Raw genomic sequence first — 23,568 nt, forward strand, 5'->3', positions numbered from 1 at the left:
AAAACGTTAGCGAAAAATTTGATACCATAGAAACAGACATACGCACACATACGAACATTTTGATAAAAATAGTCTAAAATGACTCCAATGAGAGACCATGAAACGCGAAGATCTGCTAAAAAATCGATTTTCGATTTTCGGGGTCATTACAATAACTTCCCTATAAAATCGGGAAGTTAAAAAAGACATATTTTTCAACTTTAAACAAATATTGTGATGTTATTATAAAAGATATTGAATTGTTCTTTACAGCAAAAGATTCTGTAGACTTTCCCGAATACAGTGATATCCAATATTAATACATTATGATTGTTTAAACATGTTTAAACAATGATTAAAGACCATTTGATGATATGATTTGCACCACTTTTTGCGGATATTTTCGAATTTATCTCAAAAAATAAGGGTCCAGCGGAAAATTGAACTATACCACGCGAAAGAGCAGACTTTTATCTTGAGAAACCCCCCTTTGAAGTTTGCATGGTCGACGTTTTTTTCGAACCAGAAAGCAAAATATCTTCGCCCGACATGAGTTTCCGCCAGTGGCGCTCACCACCAGAACGATCGTTCGCCGCTCCGTATCCCGTCCCGAGCGCCACTGGCGGAAACTCATGTCGGGCGAAGATATTTTGCTTGACTAGTTGATTCTTGACCTGCGAGATCCGTCCTGCCGTGAGGGCTGTCCCCGTTACCTCCTGTGTTCGAACCATCTGGCCGTTCGCGTCATTGTTTCACGCCGCGTTTCGCGGAGACTCGACTCTCGAGCTCGGCTTCGCCGAGCACGAGGACTTTATCGTGTTTCGTGTGGTATTTTCTAATACCTGGCGCCCGAACTGGTATCGCGTCGTTCATTCGAGCCTCCTCGGAAAATCGCCTTTGCACCGGGAGGACCGTGTCTGCGCGGCCGCGCACGGCCCGGTCTCAGCGCCTATAAAATCCCGGGGTTGACCGTTTTTCGTCGGCGAAAAAGGGACAACGTCGCACACTGTATTCGGGAAAGTCTACAGAATCTTTTGCTGTAAAGAACAATTCAATATCTTTTATAATAACATCACAATATTTGTTTAAAGTTGAAAAATATGTCTTTTTTTAAACTCCATTTTCTCAAAAACTGGACGTATAGGAAAAAAATTAAAAACAGATTCGGAATCAGTGCGGAAAACTCTATAAGTTTTATAGCGGGAATCGCATAGTGGGAATCGAAATACTTTTTGGCTGTTGGACAGTGAATTAGATCCTACTCAATGGAAATGTCTAAAAAGAACAAACAAAAAGCATATGTTAGGAAATATTTATTATTCATTAAATATTTGTTTGTAGCTAATTATTTGATATTTCCAAAAAACGATTACCATTACTTTTCAAAATGACCCTCATTTCAAAGTTGGAGTCGGATAATATATGTATAACATATACTTTTTGTTTGTTCCTTTTTTTTAGACATTTCCATTGAGTAGGTATCTGATTACTTTTTTTAGTGCCATTTTGGCGTTAGGTAATTGCAACTAGCAATTACAATTACTTGAAATTGTAGAAATAAAATTACAATTACATGTAACTGTAATTGGTAATTGCAATTACTTTGGCTCAACCAGTAATCGTAATTGCGGACCACAATTACAATTACAGTAATTGTGAAAGGAGTAATTGCAATTACTTAACACGATTACAGTAATTGTAATTGAGTCTAACAATTACTTCAGTGTAATTGTTCTTTTAAACCACTAATTTTTATCTTTTGGACCACTTAACCGTTTTCTTATTGCAATTATAGTCCACTTTTGCACATGTAATTGAAGATGTAATTAAATACTCATGTAATTAATTACTGCCCAACTCTGATAGTGAGGGGATATTCGACCGCGCCGAACTTAGAAAAGGACAGCATCTAAAAAGTAGCGTAGAAAAATAGCGTATCGGTGAGACAATACTAGTGCCATATAATGATACATTTTATTTTTTACTTATTTTTAATGAAATTTTGCCAATATATTTGCGACATTTTTCTGATTGAAATGACACCAAACGAGATATCATTTGACCCATATTTACTGTACATGTAAAGCATAATTTTAAATTTATCATATACATATAAGAGGAAAACTGAAAATAAAAAAGTTAGCATCGCATTTGTGTTTTAAACAATACAGTAAGTTTTTCATTTTTGCCAACCATCGCGGTCGCTGTTTCTTTTCTTCTTCGCTCGCTATTCTCTTCTACAGTCGGTGTACAAAGTATTCGTACACCTTTTATTCGTTAATAAATTTGTCAAAATTGGACTCAGCAGCTTGAGTATTTTTGAGACGCTATAAGGGTTAGTTTACTAGCTAATGTGTAAATAATTTTTTTTGTCATTGTTATTGGTCGCAATTACGAAGGGAACAGTGAAGACCACAATTTTTAAATTTTTTATCTGTAACCGTAATGAAAATTTATATAAAATTTATATATTAAGTTATATATATGAAAAAAGTTTCATTGAAATTGGTTGACAGATAAACAAGCTATGGGCATTGTAGGATGTAAAAATCTTTGAATTTACGGTTTGCGATTCATTTAAATCGCAGATTCTTACGATTTTTGCTATTTTCAATCAATTATATTTCGTAACATCGTTGATCGATTTCGATGAAACTTTGTGTACAAGTATATGTATAACTTACTTACAATTAGACCTACCAACGGCGCCTACTAAATTTTCATTACAGGTACAGATAACAAATTTAAAAATCGTGACTAATATTGCGACCAATAACAATGTTTAAAAAAATTATTTACACATTAGCTAGTAAACTAATCCTTCTAACGTCTGAAAAAAACTCAAGCTGCTGGGTCCAATTTTGAAAAATCAATTCGTTTTTTTAATGTGTGCGAATACTTTGTGCAGCGACTGTATGTCCTAAAGTTATTCCATACCGTCAATTAAATTACTAAATACAGATGAAATTACATCGTGTTTAGTGTGATTTTAATCAGAAAAATGACACAAATAAGTTGGTCAGAGTCCCATAACAAAATAATGAAAAATAAAGAAGTTTTGTAATTGGATTACTAGTGATTCACACCGATACACCCGACCCGATATCGGATTACACGGCATGTTTACACTGCTCGGCGGTGAAAGGGGTACACAAACACAAACTGACTTACAATTAGAATGGTCACCTCCGTCGCGCTTACAATTAGATTGAGACTTTACTGTACTACCTGATCCGACACCGATTCCTATATGTGTATTTACTATTTACATACACGTGAAATAGGGATCTCTAAAAGAACAGATCGGTAAAGGATCAGGTAGTAGCTAGGATCTCTAATATACAGGGCAATACAGAGTGAAGCATTTAAGGGGTAACGCCACTCTAGGGATCGGAAAAAAAATGATTTTCGGGAATTTTTAAAATAAAAACCATACAAGGTACAGAATCAAGAACAAAATAGTTCCATTGTGTATATTTCCATTAAGGTTTGTGAATTTGGCTTTGTGAATGGTGGCTGTAGGTGCTGGGCAAACAACAACACCTTTTTTCGGAGGGTTACATGGCCGAAAAGGTTTTTTAATAACGGATAGTCCTAGAAGAAAACATCGAAGATTTTCTGATATTATATACCAAAATCTAGGGAACATCGTAGGGGGAAATTAAAAAATATTGATAATTGTTAATTTAGTGAACATTTAAAGAAAAGTATTAAGAAAATGACGAATGCATTAAAGTGTTCACAAAAAGAAGAGTTGTTAATTGATCAAAAAACCTCTACGATGTTCCCCGAGTTAAGCTATTTTTAACCTCTGCACAAAATTTCATGTCGATTGGTTGAAAACTTTTTGAGTTCTGTTTCCGGCCAGTTCAAGAAATGTGGTTTCGGGAAAAACGCATTTAAAGTTTTGGTTGCCATTCGGCATAAGAAGTTTGTGTATACCAGTGGCGCACCCAGGGGGGGAGCCAGGGGGCCAAGTCCCCCACCAAGAAAAAAATGTTCAGCTTCCAAAATTAAAATCGCGGACTCGCGGAATAGCCCTGGGTACCGATGATAGATATTTTGGCTTAAAAAAAAGGTCATCACGCAAAACCTAGGGCTGGGTTCAACTCGGCCCCCCCCAAGATTACATCCTGGGTGCGCCACTGGTGTATACCTTTAATCAGCGATGCCTGCACCATAAAAAATCGTGTTCCCCATTTTTCCCCCTATTTAGACACAAACTACGTTTATCACCCGTCAATTGCGTTTTGGTATTTTTAAATAACAAACTAGAAATGTTGATTGAAGAAATTTTATTTTGTTCAATGAATACGAACAGACTGACATAATTGTTCGCTCCCTCGACATTTATATTGTTCCCCACTCTTATCAACTACCTGAGATTCGTGGAGAAGGGCTCGAGCATTCGCTTGTTATTGTTTACTTTAACCGCCGTCCCAGGTATACAAATTCCTAGGCTCGTCCTTCCATGCCACCACATGCGTAATGACTTTCGCTAGACGGTTATTGCTTTATGTTCACAATTTTATTTCTTTTCCTTTTGTCTTCCTGAACCTCGCGGCTCTTTGTAGCCTGGCGGCCCCGGATCCACCTTTCGGTTTCCCCGTGCTCGCTAGTAACCTTCATGTGAGATATTCACCAAATCGAGGTTTTTTGCGGCCTAAGGTAGACACATTGTGTCTACCTTTACACGCTATCGGCTTGGAATGCAACAAACGCTTTCGCGCAGTCGCCAGTGTCGACGAGATTCAGGTGCATCTCCTACGCATTATACATGATTTCGTACCAATCGACCAGCAGTAGCTTTTCTCCACTAATCCCTTACAAATTTATCACACTTCATATTTCGTGATACTCTCGTATACATGAGTCCACCGTTGAGAAAATTATAAATGTATTTCTATCCGTAACACCCCCTCTTAAAACTTTTTTTCCACATTCTTCACATAATAAAGCATCATTTAAGCAAAAAAAATCGATTTTTTTAAAATTCTGGAGTGGCGTTACCCCTTAAAATAGGTCACCTGAATAACTCGCTTGTTGTTGAAGATAGAAGAGAATGCATCATCAGTCCAAACTTACTTGGTACACACTCTTGATCGTGATCTAAATGTTGAATCTAAGTGTTTTTCATTAGACACGAGTCTTTGATATTACATAATGCTATTCATTAATAAGGGAGTCATTATTATGCGAACATGCGAACACATTTACAGCAAACGTCAGAGTATAAAAAGCGCAGTATGTTGTATAATAACAAAATCTCAAAGCACATTTACTATCACTACTTACTTCATTTATTGCACTACTATTAAGTAGCAAAGGAATTCCATTTCTATTCGTATCTCATTCCAGTAGAAAAGATAATCAAAATTTAACACTTTGCACTTGGAATGAGAGAGGACATCATCGTTGACAAAGTCGGTTACTAACCTGAAAATGCGCACAGTGCTGACATCCGAATGAAACATCATGAATTGGTATCGTGCCTGCCTTATCGGCCGAGCGATATGTAGAATAATACGAGTTTACAAGATTTCTGTATGACAAGTATGCGTTTTCAGTCTTTTTTCAACAGCCCTTGGAGTACGAAGTATCCGTATGTACTTATACCATCTTAAAACATAAAGAAATACAGACTGTCATCGATAGAAATCATTAACAATCCATTCCGATCATTTCTAATTTGTTCAATGACGATTCATTAAAAAAAACACGCCTGAATTATAACGTGAAAATAGTAATTGCTTTCAATTCAATGGAGAAGAATCGTAAAAGGTATTAATAATTTAAACACTATTGTTCACTATGAAAACAATTGTTATTAAGTAGTTACACATGCATTGTGATCCTTTTTTTATATTCAAGAACTACAGCCATTTAAATTTCCACAATTTTATAGCATTATGCATACTTCAACTGGAAGAAATTCAATTCAAATTAAAGTCTAGCTTCGAAAGAATATCTTCGTAATTGTAAATACGATCTTGTTAACGCACACATTGTCACGTAAATTTAATTAAAAATTTTCAAAGTGACATTCATCTGGAATCTGGATTAAGATATATATATATATATATATTTAACCTTTTGTCTGGATGATTCATATATTGACTACAAACGGCTATACAATGTCAAGTAAATTCGATGGTGATTTCATTCGAGCAATTGTGGATTTAATGTCGTAATACATAATTACACAGCGATTAGGAAATTTGAAAAATACTTGCTGAAAGGCATATAAATATGTATATTTATAGTATATAGTCGAATTCGGATAACAAGCATACCTTATTTACGTAAAAATGAATAACAAATGAATTCTGTTTTGTGTACATTATCTGTCGAAAATATATAGATACCGTAATTCGTGCTCATCTCTCGGTATGTGAACCTTGAATACGACATTACGTGCAGAAAGAAAAACGCTGGTAACAGGAAAACACACAAGTAGACAAAACATATATGTCTAAACATAATTTTTGAAATACTCGATTCAGAAATATATAAATATGTATATACTACGTGAAACGAGAAAGTATTCAAACACATGTTTCTTATCTAACACTCGATCTAGAACATTGTATCAGCGAAATAAAAAATTATTTGTATGAAATAGTATTATATGATTAATTTAGTATATGAAATATACTCTCTCTCTCTCTCTCTAAAGAAACATTTAATAACGTATGAATACTTTCTTGTCAAACTAAATACAAGATAAGAGTGGAACTTTTATCAAAAAGTAGAACTCAATCTTTAGGACACCTTATAAGTATATGTCATCTCCAGCAATGATAAATAGGTGTGTGTTCATAATAGAGAGTTTCATATTTTTCCGATTTATAGTGTTCGACGATGTATTATTAATGAACAATAACAATGTCTGTTTTCGTAAATACGAAAATCTATGTTAGAAAAATCTTACACCGAACTGAATTATAAATTGTGATTCAATCAATTTAAATGCCAATTAAAATCATATAGGTAAATTTAAAATTGCAATAAAAGAATTACTTATACATTCCGCTTTTATCATTTCATTTGTTCGCAATAAACTTTGCAACCCCAACCTTCTTAATATGCATGAGTATTATTGTTGTTTAAACATGACAAGCTTTTTTCGAGCCACTTTAGAATGGAATAAATTTTTTATCGTAGTTATTCACATTTTATGTGTGGCCATTACTTTATTGTTCACCCGATCGGACATAACAATGGATATTGTATAAAATGATAAACGTATTCATGAATGTTTTTCTTCCGTAGCACAACCTAATGGTAAAATGGCCAAAGACTATGCAGCTGTAAGTACACTAACATTTTTTATTGTACGTTGGACCATCAATAGGAAACATCTAATATCCATGAAATTATCTCTTTCTTCAGCTTGTCGAGAGATCAAGGAACTCATTCCTTAGTGGCAAAACAAAGCCATTAGAATGGAGAATAAAGCAATTAAAACAGATAGAACTTATGCTAGAAGAATGCAAACCTGATATAGTATCTGCACTTGCATCTGACTTACGTAGAGTAAGTATGAAATTATATGTATGTTGTAAGCACTGTTTTTCATGTTGTATGCATATGTTAATTTCTTCTTTCATGTTCAGTGTAAATTTGAGACCATTGCTTTGGAATTGCTCATCGCCCAAGGAGAAGTTAAAACACTACTTATGAATATTAAAGAATGGGCAGCTAAAGAGAAGGTACAATCGCTATACCAATATAAAGGGTGAGGTACTAATTATTGTATACACTGCCCGAAATTACCATAAGGCCACCCGATTTTTTGGTGAAATCTTATAATTATGTCATAGTAATGAGAAGCTGATGCACGATAGCATTTTAGGATTAATAAAAGAAACCATTTACACGATTAAATTTATAGATATTTATTTATTTACAGAAAAACGTAAAGTTATATACTTTAACAAAATACGAACTGCGAAATTTCCATAAAGCGACACGTTTGTTACGTAGATAACATCAAGATTATCGAAAGTTTCTTCTATAATTACAAATTAATACTATTAGTATAATTGCTATTTCTTCGAATAACGTCGAAAATTCGATTAGGCATTGATGAGATCAAAGTACAAAGAGTTTCTGCTTCGATAGATGTCTTCATTCACCGTAATACGTAACTCGGAAACAGAGTTGTACTGTTTACAATTGCCACATAGTTTTCTTGCAAGTATTCCCCAAAGATTCTTAATTGGCTTTAAATCTGTCGAACAAGTTGGCCATGTCAAAATCCTCATATTTTTGTTGTCTAACCACTCCTTGTGTTTCACATACCGAGAGATAAGCACGAATTACGGTATCTGATTTCGACAGATAATGTACACAAAACAGAATTCACTTGTTATTCATTTTTACGTAAATAGGGTATGCTTGTTATCCGAATGGAAATTTCGCAGTTCGTTTTTTGTTAAACTAACCACGTTTTTCTGTAAATAAATAATATATCTATGAATTTAATCATGTAAATGGTTTCTTTTATTAATCCTAAAATGCTATCGTGCATCAGCTTCTCATTACTATGACATATTTATAAGATTTCACCAAAAAATCAGGTGGCTTGATGGTAATTTTGGGCAGTGTACTGTAGTAGAAAAGTTTTCGAAATAAAAGTTGCATTAGACAACAGGGACCATAGTGTGGCATTAATCTTTTGTTGCTAGGTGGAGTCGCGTCAGAAATGTGAAGGTCACCTTTGTTTTTTTAGATAAAATGTTATGTTTTGGTACCTGTTTTCTGATAACGGTCATTTATGACAGAAAAGGCGAAATAAACTTGCATTTATAAGAGGTGTTCAAAGTGATTACCATTGGTATCAATCCAATGCTGCAATCTTCTTATCACGGATTGAGTTGTATTTGCTATCATTTCGGCTCTTATCGAATCACATGCTGTAACAATTTATTGTACAAATGTATTGAATTGTACGGCGTGTAGGGTGAGAACGTTGAGGATAACTTTCAGCGTATAAATCTCTTGCTCTCGCTGAATTTTGCTGTCATTCTCTGTAAATGAAAAGCATGTCGGTTTGTTCTTCGAAAGAATACATCGTTTACAATCGCTTGATTCGATGATACTTAACTTACCATTCTTATTATTGATGTCCTACGACATCGTCCAGAAGTATTTTTATTTGTCATTGCCAGGTTTAGTAAAACGTTGAAAAATATCCTCAGCATTCTCACTCTACACGCCATACAATTGAATACATTTGTACAATAAATTGTTATAGGTTTTGCACTCCAAATTCAACCTTATACAAATCAATTTCACCTTTTTGTAAATTAAATTCACCCTTTTGTAAATCAATTTCACCCTTTTGCAAATCAAATTCAACCTTTTGCAAATCAATTTCACCCATTAAGAATATTTAAAATTAATTATTTATTCATTTAGATAAAATTATTCATTTTTTTAATTTATTAATCAGAAAATGGCTAAAATTAATATGCATATCTACACACAGTTTTCAGTATTATTCACTTTCAAGTTAATGAATTGGTAATTACTTTCAAATAAGCATTTATTTGATGTACATCGTTGCAATAGATAAAATTTTGAATTTCTTAACAATAAGTTTACATTAGATTTGATTTTTTTTACAAATTTTTACTTAAATATACTTTACTTGTAAAAGGTTGAAATTGATTTGAAAAAGGGCGAAATTGATTTGCAAAAAGGTGTATTTAACTTGCGAAAGGGTGAATTTAGAGTGCAAAACCTGTACAGTAAAGTTTGTTGACCTTCAAAGACCTTAATATATGTTGCACCTCGTTGGATTCGTCTCGATAGCCACTATCAGAAAACGGGTAGCAAAGGTGACCTTCACATCTCTGAAGCCACTCCATCTACCAACAAAAGAGTAACGCCACACTACGTCCCCTGTTGTCTGATGCAATTTTTATTTCGAAAACTTTTCTATGTACTACATACTATCATATTTTCCGAGTTATCGTAGGTGACAATAGTTAGTGCCTCACCCTGTAGTTGTAAATGAAAATTCATACATAATATGTTAAATATATGCTTATGTTGCAGCCTCCAAAAGCAATGGTCAATATAATGGATGGAATCGAAATTCGGAAAGATCCGTTTGGTGTAGTTCTGATTATGGGGCCATGGAATTATCCGTTTCAGCTATGCATTATCCCTTTGATGGGCGCAATTGCTGCTGGAAATTGTGTAATTCTTAAACCATCAGAATTATCTTCAGCTACGTCGGAATTATTTGCAAAAATTATTCCACAATATTTAGATTCTGTAAGTATCGCAAACAAAAAACAGCAAATATTTTCCACATAAATCTCGAGATGCTGCTTTATTGCATACTTTTTTTTCTGCAGGAGTGTGTCCAAGTTGTATTGGGGGGTATCAATGAAACAACAGAACTGCTCAAACAAAGATTTGATTATATATTTTATACAGGCTCTACTACAGTCGGAAGAATTGTACGAGATGCAGCGAACAAGTTCTTAACGCCTGTGACATTAGAACTTGGTGGTAAAAGGTATAAAGTTTAACTTTCGAATGTAATAATATAAACGCAGAGATCCCTGTTTCCCGTGTATCTAAATGCACGGGTAAACTTGTAGTAAACGCGAATCTGGATCTTAATTCGTATAACTTTTAACCCTTTGCACTCCGAATCATTCTTCAATTTTCTTGCCAATAACACAAGTGATCCCTTAATTCTTTTGAGGAGTGTATAACGTCGAACAATTTACCGTGGAATTTATTGCTGTCTAGCATGCGTCTCACTTCTAACATCAACAGTTGAAAAGACATCGATCGAAAAACGTAAACACATGAATCGCCGAACTCGAACGTGCCGAACGAATCCGTCTATGGTTTTGCACTCCAAGTTCACCCTTTTGCAAATCAATTTCACTCATTGAGAATATTTTTAATGAATTATTTATTTACATTAAATCATATATTTATTTAGACACAAGTGAATGGTGTCATTACTGCGAGGGAAACGTAAGACTCAATACTCATTACGCTTCAATAAACACATATCTACTTTCATTTTTAAAATTGATTAATCAGAAAGTGTCTACAATGAATACACATATCTACACACAGTTTTCATACATTACAAAGTTAATGAATTGGTAATTACTTTCAAATAAGTATTGATGTACATCTTTGCAATAGATAAAATTTTGAATTTCTTAACAATGAATTTACATTTGATTTGTTCTTTTTTTACAAAAACTTACTTAAAAATACTTTCTTTGTAAAAGGTTGAAATTGATTTGCAAAAGGATGAATTTGGAGTGCGAAACCTGTGTGTGTATACAGATCCTTACAGGATCCCGTAAAGTAAAGTTACATACGTACCCGTTCAAAACCGCGATCTCTAATATAAAGGAATATAAGGTAAATGTATTCTTACAGTCCTGTGTACGTAGACAATACAGTGGATATAAATATAGCTGTAAAGAGAATATTGTGGGGAAAATGCATTAATGTAGGTCAAACCTGCATCGCACCAGACTATGTACTCTGTACACCTGAAGTGCAGAATAAATTTTTAAACGAAGCATCCAAAGTTTTAAAGGAATGGTATGGCGATAATCCCAAGGAAAGTCCAGATTTAGCACGTATAATCAACGAAAATCATTATCAGTAAATATCATTTCTCAAAATAGTATATTCGTATAAATACTCCACTTTAATACATATCGTGTAATATATAAAAACATTCTTTCAGCCGACTCGTAAAATACTTAGACGGAGGTAAGATAGCGATAGGGGGACAATGCGATCCTGCAGAAAAATATATCGCACCAACTATACTTGTCGATGTTAAACCTACGGATCCTATCATGCAAGACGAGATATTTGGGCCGATATTACCTTTTATAAATGTAAACAATGCGTACGAAGCCATTAAATTTATAAACAGCCGGTAAGTTTCCACACTGAATTATTTTTACATTATTTTACATTGTTATTATTCTTATCTAGACTTTACTTCCTTATCTGAATCGTAGCAACTATTCATTTGTATACAGAGTGAGGCACCTAAGACTTACACCGAAAATATCTCCGTTGTTTTTAGTAATACAAGAAAATGTTTCAGGTAGAAAATGTTTGGTTCAGTGGGGCAATTATTGTGACGGAGAAATTTTTTTCTCTAGGTCATATTTCAAGGTCATCGTGGTTTTTTTAATGAACGACGTTTTTTGATTAGTGTAACGTTATAGCTAATGAAAATACAAATTTAATCATGTATAATATGTTGACCTTCGTAGGAGGTATTCTTCAAAAAGCATAACTCAATTCCATTCATTAGAGAAGAAAAACTTCTCCGTCACAATAATTGCCCCACGGGACCAAACATTTTCTGTCTGAAACATATTCCTGTATTACTAAAAACAACGCAGATATTTTCGGTGTAAGTCTTATGTGCCTCACCCTGTATGTGCAGGTCAAAAATTCCAACTTATTTATTACTTCACCAGTAAAAGTAATATAATACTGCAGAGTATCCAGATCTAGCGTAAAATATTTAATGCGTTCTCTATTTAAATAGTAAGAACAAAGTATTATTGCATATCTACACACCTCAATGACGTATAGCGACTAATTTGTTTATATCTAGTGAAACTCCACTCGTACTATATATATTTACCAAGGACAGGGGAGTTCAAGAATTAATAGTTAATCAAACCCACAGTGGAAGCGTGGCAATTAATGAAACGATAATGCAATTTACTGGTGAGTCAGGGTACTAGGAAACAAATGATAAATGGTTCCGGCTATGTAAATAGTAGGCAAATTGTATTTATTTAAAAGAAAAAATAAGTGGTATCAAGTATTTAGATTGCTGCTTTGTAAATAGAAACAGATCACATTATAATTTTATTTTATTGTAGCTAATTAATTCTATGACGTAGTTTGCTTAATTCTAGGCATTAGGTTGTTAATGAAATATTGAGGTGTTGGCTTCTATTTGCATTATCCAATTACAGGCATAGGAATTATAGGTTTAGGTACTGCAATTATATTGAAATAAGATTTTGGTGATGGATAGATGAAAAACAGAATGTTTCTGTGTATCGGGTGAATTTCGTAACATGATGAGACGAATACAAATAACTCGTAAACCAGCTGTACTAACAAGTTTTTGTTACTTTACTTCTAGTGTTTCTGTAATTAGTCTGACTCATGCACTACTAATATGTTTCCACATTTCTTCGGTCGTCGTTAGTGGCTCGCGATAAACATAATCTTTTAAACATTAGAAGATAAAATAAGTTCGAGAATATCTGAGTAATTACTGATTTTAACCTATACTTGGTATAACACTGTTTCATTAACCCTTAGCACTCGAGTGGTGACTCTGAAGCTCCACTAAAAATTGCTGTACATTATTCAAAGTATTGTTTACATTATTAACCCTTTGCATTCCTTTGTCGAGTGTAACTCGACATTAGAGAAAGGAAAATGTAAATAAAATGGGTTTTTATATGTATTTAGTATTTGGTTCTTCTTTTATTTATCTAATTGTCTTATTTTTTAGTTGGAAACAAATATAAGTTCCACTCTTCTTCTTTTATTCATTTAATTGTCTTATTTTTTAGTTGAAAACAACACTACAAATATACAGGGTGTCCTACACAACTGGAACAGGTTGTACCTCCTAAACAGTCGAGAATAGAGGAAAATGTTATAAGAAAAAGTTGAATGGCATCAGACAGTGCATACTACGCAACTAATTTTATGCACTTTTGTGCATCGGTGCATCACAAAAATGCAACTGCACTTTTTTTAAAACTGGAAACCTACATTTTTGACTGCACCAATCGATGCAGTTTGTTGTGCTCTACATAAAAGTACTAACATACTTATGCCCTAAACTTATTCGTTAAGAAGTTATCGAAGCTAAAAGTTCACTGAATTATTTCGGCCTCGACGAGTGTTCCAGAACACCTACGTTATGTTCCATTATAAATCAGAGAACTTTTAGTTTCGATAACTTCCTAACGAATAAGTTTAGGGCATAAGTATGTTAGTACTTTTATGTAGAGCACAACAAACTGCATCGATTGGTGCAGTCAAAAATGTAGGTTTCCAGTTTTAAAAAAAGTGCAGTTGCATTTTTTGTTGCACCGATGCACAAAAGTGCATAAAATTAGTTGCGTAGTATGCACCGTCTGATGCCATTCAACTTTTTCTTATAACATTTTCCTCTATTCCCGACCGTTTAGGAGGTACAGCCTGTTCCAGTTACGTGGGATACCCTGTAGATTACAAAAATGTTTGAAAGCTAATATTTAACGTAATTAGTAAACAAAATTGTTTAAAATAAGTAGCAGTCAAGGAAGTAAATTTTAAATAAAACACTTTAAATAGTAGGCAATTGTTAGCAATAAAATTGAAAAATGATTCGGAGTGCAAAGAGTTAAATATGTTGGTATGTAAACAATTACTGAACATTTAAGTAGCGTATGAGGTATTATATCAATTTCATATCCATCAAAAGAAAAAAATCACATAGAATGTATTTATTCTATGTTGAAAGAAATGTTTAATTTTCGAGTTAAAATAGCTCCGAGTGCAAAGGGTCAACTTATACAAGTATATTTGAAGTCGTCATGTTATGAGGCTCGCCTTGTGCACAACTTTCACTGATCTTGTAAATAATAACCCACACAACAATTAAAATTGGTTTTAACTTAATCTAAAATATTCACAAACTTCTAATTATGTGCACGAGTATATTCATATACATAAATAGGTAAATATTCCCTGATTAGAGCTACTATGTAGAAGGGTTGTCTTTGTTCTTGCTAAATATAATTCAGGGGTCGGCGGTACACTACATATTTACTGCCCGCGGGCCAAATCCGGCCCGTCGCCTGTTTTTAATCAGGCCCGTGAGGTTAATGAACACGAAAAAAATAAATAAAATTACGTAAAATAAAAAAGATTTTGGACCGATTTTTTTTTTCGTTGCTCTATGAGTAGAATTACCTAAATATCTTTGAGCTTGCTAACCTACTCTAGCCTAAAAACTTTACGTTCTGGCCCTTTTCAAAAGAAGTTTGCCGACCCTGCTATAATTCATGAAAATGTATATATACATAATCCCCTCCCGTAATTGACATACAATCACCTACAAATGAATGACTATCTCACTTGAATGATTCGTGTGTTATTACATATTTCATACAGGGAGAAGCCATTATCATTGTACATATTTAGCAATGATGAACAAAATATATCACTCCTGCTTGATAATACAAGTAGTGGTAGTGCCTGTATTAACGATACAATGATGCATGCCGCAGGTATTTGTTCTTTCTACTTTCTTCTTTCACGTATGTCCTTTCTTACCAACAAAAACTTTAATGCGCTTAGTTGTATGTACATATAGTGTGTTATATCGCATAATCTTTGGTCAGTATTCGATTGAATGTGTATGCCATTATGTACTTAATGAATCACTTTTGTAAATATCGCTTATCAATTGTATATGTATTTTCTTTAGAGGATAGCTTATACGTTATTAGTCGCACATATTTCATAATGATTCAATTCAATTCATGCAGTATCATAATATGAGAATCCATTGATTTAGTCGATACTTTGCCATTCGGCGGAGTTGGAAATTCTGGCATGGGATGTTACCACGGGAAGTATACGTATGACACGTTTGTTCACAAGAAGGGTTGTCTGATTAAGGATTTCAATAAATTGGCAGAAACCTTGGCATCGTAAGTTAATACTGTTTAGAAGGTAAACTCGTTCTCCAGGATTGGAAGGGTGCGGGATGTACCTTCTTATTTCTCGATAATGCTTGCGATGGGGTTTTGCAGTAGTCAAAAACGCTAGATAAAAGATCAATCTAGGTCACGATCGCTATTAAAAGTTCTATTTTTATGTTTACAAGGCGTAATTTGCATTATTCGGCAGCATGTAGCTGGCGCAGCTTTATGAAAATAGCTACATGCTCAGCTGTATGCTTCCGAATAATACAAATTACGCCCCGTCAACGTAAAAATAGGACTTTTGATTGATCTTTTTTTTATCTAGCGCTTTTGACTACTGAATGAAAAACCCCATCGCATGTATTATCGAGAAACGAGAAGGCACATTCCGCAGCCTTGCAATCCTGGAACCGAGTCTACCCTCTTAAATTGGTTTATTACAACTGATTCATAATTTGTCTGCAATAATAACAAATAACTATTACAGGTGTCGTTATCCGCCTTACACCGACAAGAAACTGTCCTTCTTAGGATCTCTAGTGGCAAAACGGCCTTCCATACCAGGAGTTAAATATATTCCATATCTTTTAGCCTTTGGCTTGGGAGCGTTGGTCACTTTTGGAATTTCAGCCGCTTTAAAGGTATATAAGCACAGGCGAATTTGACTTACGTTCTAACGCACAACAGTATGTGAAATTGTTACTATATAAACTGTAATGTCACTTCCACACAAATTATTGCCGTTGTCGTGCCGCACAGCTTTTTTCAAATTTGATATTTCCAAACATCAGTTTCCTTACGCATTGTATCATACTTCAGATGATTTTCATCTACAATTCTCGAAGTCGTGTAGCTTATTCAATATATATTTTAATGCAACATTAGGACTGCATAGAATATGTTATATTCTTTTGTACATAAAACGTATTTTTAGACGATCTCCTTGGAATTATTATTTTAATTGTGATACTTAAAATTATACTCTACACTGTTTTTCTAGATATCGATAACAAAACGATTTCAATTATAATGTCCTTTTGTCAGGTGACATGTGTGATTATTCTAAAATTATTAAGATATAAACAATTCAAGTCAAATTTTCGACATGTATTTTATCCACAAGCTAGAGGTTATCGAACTAGCATTAGCATACTATCAGAGTTGGGCAAATTTTGTATGTAAATAATAAATAATCCTGTGATATTAAATTGTAATTAGAAATTCAACTAAACTTTTTATTCAAATAAAAGTCATTTAAATAATGCCAAAGGTAATCTATTCATTATTTCTTATTTGCAAATAAAAGATTATTTCTTACTTGGATCGAGGTAGAAATCAAATAAATAATTTTTGTTTTTCTCTTATTTCTTGTATTTTGAATGTATAATCTCGCAATGATGCGATTCGAAACGCGCTACTTAAATAGCGCGTAAATCACCTCAACTGAACAAGCTCTAAAGCTTCTCAAATAATGCACAACAGTCGATACATTAATATTACTATCGTTGTTGAGTACAGTTGGAAAGAAAATTTGTTCAATGACTATGGACTTAGGAGTATTAATCCTAAATATTTAATCAAATAATTTATCAATACAGATAATAACATAAATTGTATTTGTAAATAACATTAACTTTAGTATTTTAAATAATCTATTTAGACTAGCTCAAATAATAAATAACTTGTTATTTAAACTTTTATTTAAATATTGCCCAACACTCCCACTATCCATTGAAAGTATGCATGGTGTTTCGTCTAAAACGGGACACCTAAATATCTCTTCAGATTATTGTGATGCAAAAAATATTTGTTACGTAATGTGCATGGTGTTAATGGACCAAATATCTGGCACGAATATTTTTTCCGAAGGTCATTTTTTTCGGAATTATCAAGGTCATCGATGCTTTTTGATGCACAACTACATTTTTATTTTATTGCATCGGGTAACTGATCGAAAAATACATTCAGATATGTATAATAACATGACATTGAGCTTGATCTGAAGGTAAAACTTCTAAAACTGAAGGTAAAATATCTGAATGTATTTTTCGATCAGTTAACCGATGCAATAAAATAAAAATGTAGTTGTGCATCAAAAAGCATCGATGACCTTGATAACTCCGAAAAAAATGACCTTCGGAAAAAATATTCGTGCCAGATATTTGGTCCATTGACACCATGCACATTACGTAACAAATATCTTCTGCATCACAATAATCTGAAGAGATATTTAGGTGTCCTGTTTTAGACGAAACACCCTGTATAACTTAAATTGTTTATGGCTTTAAAATTATCAAATAATTATAGCCAATAATTTCAACGTATTGTCAGAGACTTGTATGCTATTAACTCATCTATATAATTGAAATCAATCGATTGAAGTCTTTTTATGAGTGTATTATTTAAAAACTGGGAGAAATTCAAGTGTATATATACATATATATACAATAATTCTTCGATCGGAGTCTTGGGGGGTGTCTCCGATCGGAGTCCAGTGCCTACTCACTCCACTGCCGGCCAACGCTGCTCCGCGGCGTAGAGCGGCGATGATTGATCTCGGCTCGGGTATATCGGTGTGAACACCACACATTGACTCGAGTGAATCGAGTTCTCAAACTTCTTAATTTTAATGATCGGTTTATGGGACTTTTACTAGCTTATTCCTAGCGTTTCTCTGATTAAAATGATACCAAACACGATATAATTTCAACGTTATTTAGTGGTTTAATCGACGGTAAAAGTTTCGAACGCAACGAAGAAGAGCGTATTGGAAAGAAAGAGATGCGAACCGGCGGCGGCTACTGTTCGCGTCTCTATCTTTCCAATACGCTCTTCTTCGTTGCGTTCGAAACTTTCATCGTCGATTAAACCACTAAATATTGGCCAAATTATATCGTGTTTGGTATCATTTTAATCAGAGAGATGCCACGAATATGTTGGTGAAAGTTCCATAATGATATCATAGAAAATAAGAAAGCTGAGGTCTTGGTGTTTCATTGTGATGACGCACGGGCCTTTAAACTGTGCCGGCGACGGCGACACGCGATCCTATTTCATTCTGTCCTTCTCTATGTTCGGCTCGTCGTTTGAAGTCTCGGCGCGGTAGACGCAGTCATAAAAATATAGCCTCCGTACTCTACCCAAGTCCGTCCAACACCCGGGTGTGGAGACTCCGATCGAAAAATTACTGTATATATATATATATATATATATATATGTATATTTTCGCGGCTAAATAAAGATAATGAGACTTTCAATGCGAGCCACAATTATTTTAATTTTCCTAACCAACTATATTTAAATTAACGAGTGTAATATGTTAAGACAGAACAGCTTAGAAATGCATCTTTGTACATAGATTCAAACACAGCACTATAAAGTCACAAATTTCGTTATGAAGTTGTACCAAGTAGCTATAATATTCATTAACATTTGAACAAATTAATAATATCAACGACTTTTTCAGGCTCAGGAAGACAATTTGTAATGGAGCCCTCATCATTTTTTGCAAAGAGTGTGTTACTGAATTCCAATTACACACATATAAGAATATTATTAATATACTAGCTGCTCGTGGCGTGCCTACGGCACACCCTCGCAACCACAGGCCCTCCGGGCGGATTGCCCTGGCGGGCAACGCACAGTGGGCAATTTCGATAAAATCTCGCTTATACGCAATTTTCTGTGTTATTCTCTATGTTAGCGATTTTTGTTTTTCTTTTAATCAATATTCTTGTGTCCGTGCCACCATCTAGCGGCTCTGCTCGGTAATCGGTCGGAGCATACAGAAATACTTTTCTACTTTATATATTACATAGTTAAATCTTTTCTAGTTTTGTATACAAACTTTTTGTAAAAAATATCATATTTTTGTAAGTTTTCCATGCTTCTTTCTGCAATTTGACTGGTGTTTATATGTTGGCCCATCAATTCATGCAGATTTTATAACAAGTACATTATCTTGAACAGAAATAAAGTTTATTCAATGCTGTGACCATTATGTTATATAAACAAAGGTTGTGAATAATAACAAGATTTTCGTCACGATAACTTCTGTAAGAAGTTATGGGTCAACCGAGTATATAGAAAATCTTATTAATGCAAAATAAAAATACGCTTACTTGTATACTTATAAAGATGCAAAAGAAAGTAAATACAGATAGACATTATACACGCTGGTTTATTAAAATATATGTATTCCACTGTAAACTATATATATTTATATTTACGTTTCAAATTCAGATTATTGTTATATCAAATTACACAGCATAAATATTGTACAGAAAAGTATAGGAATACTGTAATATAAAGTGTAGAGTATATAAAAAGAAATTTGTAATTTACTTTAACATATGTGTCTATTTTTTAGAAGTCGTACTTTTACAAAGAGAACATGTTGTTATTGTTATAATTGTACAATTTAGTAGAATGTTAAGTACGGTTTTCAAATGTGCAAAAGTGCGTACACATTGTTTTATAATATAGGAATGTAACATCGTAATTAAATTACATATAAAATATGAAATTATAACTTTGGTACCTATATATCTTCTTTAAAAGTATTTTTCCGTAAATTATATTTTAGAAATGCTGAACTAAACTTTAAGTGCGACGAGACTGAAAGCGATTTTGTTAATATAATTTAAAGTAAAAATGTATCAACTAAGTTTTCATTTAATAGTTAATAGTAAAAAATGAGCACACGCATGCATGAAAAACAAATTATACGTTTATTGACGCAGAATTGCTAGCATACACTGTGTGTTATCAAAGGTATGTTCAAATTTATTCTAGCAGTTTTAAAAGTACTAGTTTCTTCGTCTTTAAGAGATTATGGTACATACATATTATGCAATTTATTGAAAGTCAAATTTGGTATCAGCAATTTACATATATATTAATATGTTCGATATGATATTGAAGTACTTTTTTTGTATCTTACTGAGCATGGCAGTTTCTTTGAATAATCATATTTATTAATCAAAAGATTAGCATAAATCACAAATTAATTTCTTGCCACTGAACTATTGCTTCCAAGTAACATCTCCCCTCCTTGAGTACTATCACGTTGAAGGCTCTGTAAAAATATTTAAGAAATTTATAATACACTGTGGTACAAACGGTGTATCGGTTATAAGAAAATTATGTCAATACTTTAACATGTATTTGTTGTTTCAACATAGCTGCCCTTAAAATTAACATGCGTGTACATCTCAAATATCTCTTGCCAGCGCTTATTGACTTTTCGAACGTCGTGCTGCGCTGATCAACATCTTTCGCATATAAAATCTAAAATTGCACAATACAAAAACATCAGTTTAATTAAATATTTCAGACTGATGACCAGACTGCGGATGTTTATGCAATTTTTAATTTTGGACGAACTTTAAGAAAGTGGTAGTAGGCTTTGCAGATCTGAAATAAATAAAAATTGTACTAAATTCTGTCGAATTTTATATTCGACCCTTTTTCGAAAATTTTCAGAAGCCACAAATGCATAAAGATCCGCAGTCTACCGATGACTATCAATAGTAATTACCTTATTATGAGAATCTATACGAGCCTGAATTTGACCATCAAGAATTAGTTGCATGAGCTCGTCTTCCAGTTCTGAAACTGATCTATTAAAAGCAGTGGCCATGCGTCTCATATCTGCGCTTAAATATGGACTAAAGTATTGTATTAATGCTCTATTTCGTATTTGCGTGTACAATACATTTACATGTGGCGCTATATACATATCCAGCAGTATATTATCCTTAATTTCATCTAATAACTTCAAACACGACGCGTACTTTGATTCGTAAAATGTAAAAATAATATCTCTTAATTGTGGTTCCAATTCTAGGAAGAGTTTGAAAGAACCACTGAAAATCACTTGCTTCTGTAATTCATGCCTATCGAATGTAGCTAAAGCGCAAAGACCTCCATACAAGGCAACATTCCCAGGGGACAATAACTCTGGACAATCACAGTGGTCTAGCGACGCTTGTAAGAAATGCCTCGCAGCCAATTTGAATCTTCTCGTTGCTAGTTCTGCCAAACCAGCTGCAACTTTTAACTTTGTAATTATAGACTGATTGTTATCTTTACCGTGAACATCAGATACATCCGATGTGCTCTCAGCCTTTGTAACATAACTCAGTACATGTGTCCAATTTTGCAAGTAAACAGAAACCTTGATAACATTCAAACACATGTTTACAACGTGTTTGCCGCTGGTACAATAATCCCTTGCTCTCGAGTAACATTTTAAGGCATGAACAAGATCTCCACAGTCAAGATAATGATCTCCCAAATCGTCGTGGCCCCTTCTGATACTTTCTTTAATTGAGTTACTTCTGTAGTTTTTTAAATCGGTATCAAATTTTTCTAATTTTAGAGCAGCCTTTTTCGACCGAGATTCGACCCATGCTTGGTCTAAGGTCAACATATCTTGAGATGTGGATTGAGCGGCAACATCCGGTAACCCAGACGAACCTACAACTTGTACTAGTCGTTTGTGCAACAATACATATAAAGAAACGTTGTATGTCGTCATCACATAAGAAATAGCCATCTTTAATGCTTCTACCCTTAACATGGGACAATGTTCAGCTATGTACATAAGCCTATACAGTTTGGCCAGACCGGTGTAACTATTAGCATATACTTCCAAATCCTGTGGGCAGAATAATACACAAATTATGTGACACTCGTTATTTTTTATATTATCTAGATCTATCTACATGTACATACCAATGTTGGATTTTCCACAATATACGGTTCCTGTTCTGCGTTATCATTATCTTCTGTAGGAGCATCGACTTGCATTGGCTCCACCACATTTTGCTAAACACATCAAGCAATGTCCAATATGAATCGTTTATCATACTAGAAAGATTGATGCTGTTCTAACATTCGGAAGTCAGAAATACAATTACAATTAGCAAGTCGTTGTCAAAAAATAAATAGAAAAACAACAAAGTTAAATGTCACAACACAATGCAATCTTGAAAAGAAACCGAAGAACTTTCGAATTCTTCTTAACAAATATTGACATTACATGTATCGTTCTGTTAGCAAAATATTTAATCTTTCATTTCGAGATTTATACCTGGACGTCGTTAAATTGAAACGGCATGTCAACGTTCTTTCTCGCGTTACTCATCGGACACTACGAAAGAAAACAAAAGCTTCGAAACCAGTATGCAATAATGCAATAGAAGACCAAGATAAACACATGTATAGCCGGCGCAGTGTAGGCCACCGGTAGTAATGAAAGATTTTTCTTGGCTATATTTAGATAAATTTCTTTATGTACAAAAATATATATGCAACACCAAAATAGTTATATATACACTTCACTCCGCGACACAAGATTCCATAATTGCAATGAAAGTTCTATCTATTATCGTAACATTCAATGGTATGTGTATAGTACAGTATAGTATACAGTATACATATATTCCACCACTGATTCCACATTGAAACCAGTTGAAACGACTTGAAAAAGACTTTGGATGCCACCGCCCCCATCGAGGGAATGTTGTATTAAAGGAAATAGCGCGAAGCTTGAAAAATATAGTTTATAAAAGCAGTTATATTGGCGGAAATGTACCGAAACAATCAGTTTCGAACAAAAAGACTCCAGGACGTGTCCTACGAGTTACAAAATATTCATAAATACACATGTTGTACATTTATATTTCAGAATTAAATCATACCAATTTTTTAAAATTCTGCGGGGTGCTCAAGGTACCCCATTTCATCGAGAATCTTACTTTACTGAGGCTGAAATGGCCACGCATGCGCGTGAAATCTTGCACCAATATCTCTGCTCTGATTGGTGGCGTGGCAA

The 23,568-nt window shown here is 33.8% G+C and overlaps 2 protein-coding genes across 12 annotated transcripts in view; one reads left to right on the forward strand and one right to left on the reverse strand.

Annotated features, from left to right (window-relative positions):
• The window catches only part of Aldh-iii (Aldehyde dehydrogenase type III), a 43,271-nt gene extending 23,379 nt beyond the window's left edge, over nt 1–19,892 (forward strand). Inside the window, exons 3-13 of one of the 11 annotated variants that reach the window (XM_076427740.1) lie at nt 7,252–7,289; nt 7,372–7,515; nt 7,596–7,691; nt 10,045–10,266; nt 10,350–10,513; nt 11,407–11,637; nt 11,723–11,920; nt 15,193–15,308; nt 15,599–15,734; nt 16,216–16,369; nt 19,195–19,892. In XM_076427740.1, the coding sequence (XP_076283855.1) occupies nt 7,252–7,289; nt 7,372–7,515; nt 7,596–7,691; nt 10,045–10,266; nt 10,350–10,513; nt 11,407–11,637; nt 11,723–11,920; nt 15,193–15,308; nt 15,599–15,734; nt 16,216–16,369; nt 19,195–19,215 (1,520 nt within the window). In that variant the 3' untranslated portion in view covers nt 19,216–19,892. Of the gene's footprint in view, nt 1–5,459; nt 5,582–5,609; nt 5,761–6,085; nt 6,367–6,389; nt 6,433–6,462; nt 6,788–6,814; nt 6,970–7,251; nt 7,290–7,371; nt 7,516–7,595; nt 7,692–10,044; nt 10,267–10,349; nt 10,514–11,406; nt 11,638–11,722; nt 11,921–12,616; nt 12,733–15,192; nt 15,309–15,598; nt 15,735–16,215; nt 17,001–19,194 lie in introns of those variants that run through there. The other 10 variants (XM_076427739.1, XM_076427742.1, XM_076427743.1 and 7 more) reach the window with 10 other exon arrangements.
• Nucleotides 19,893–20,307: 415 nt separating this feature from the next.
• Csn1b (COP9 signalosome subunit 1b) lies at nt 20,308–23,138 on the reverse strand. Its single transcript, XM_076427752.1, is given in 6 exon segments — nt 20,308–20,769; nt 20,772–20,805; nt 20,883–21,017; nt 21,268–22,389; nt 22,467–22,559; nt 22,825–23,138. Coding segments are annotated over 6 exon segments (1,455 nt in total). The 5' UTR covers nt 22,879–23,138; the 3' UTR covers nt 20,308–20,752.
• Nucleotides 23,139–23,568: the final 430 nt, after the last annotated feature.

Source organism: Lasioglossum baleicum, chromosome 7 (genome assembly GCF_051020765.1).
Source record: "Lasioglossum baleicum chromosome 7, iyLasBale1, whole genome shotgun sequence".
NCBI classification, from domain to species: Eukaryota; Metazoa; Arthropoda; class Insecta; order Hymenoptera; family Halictidae; genus Lasioglossum; species Lasioglossum baleicum.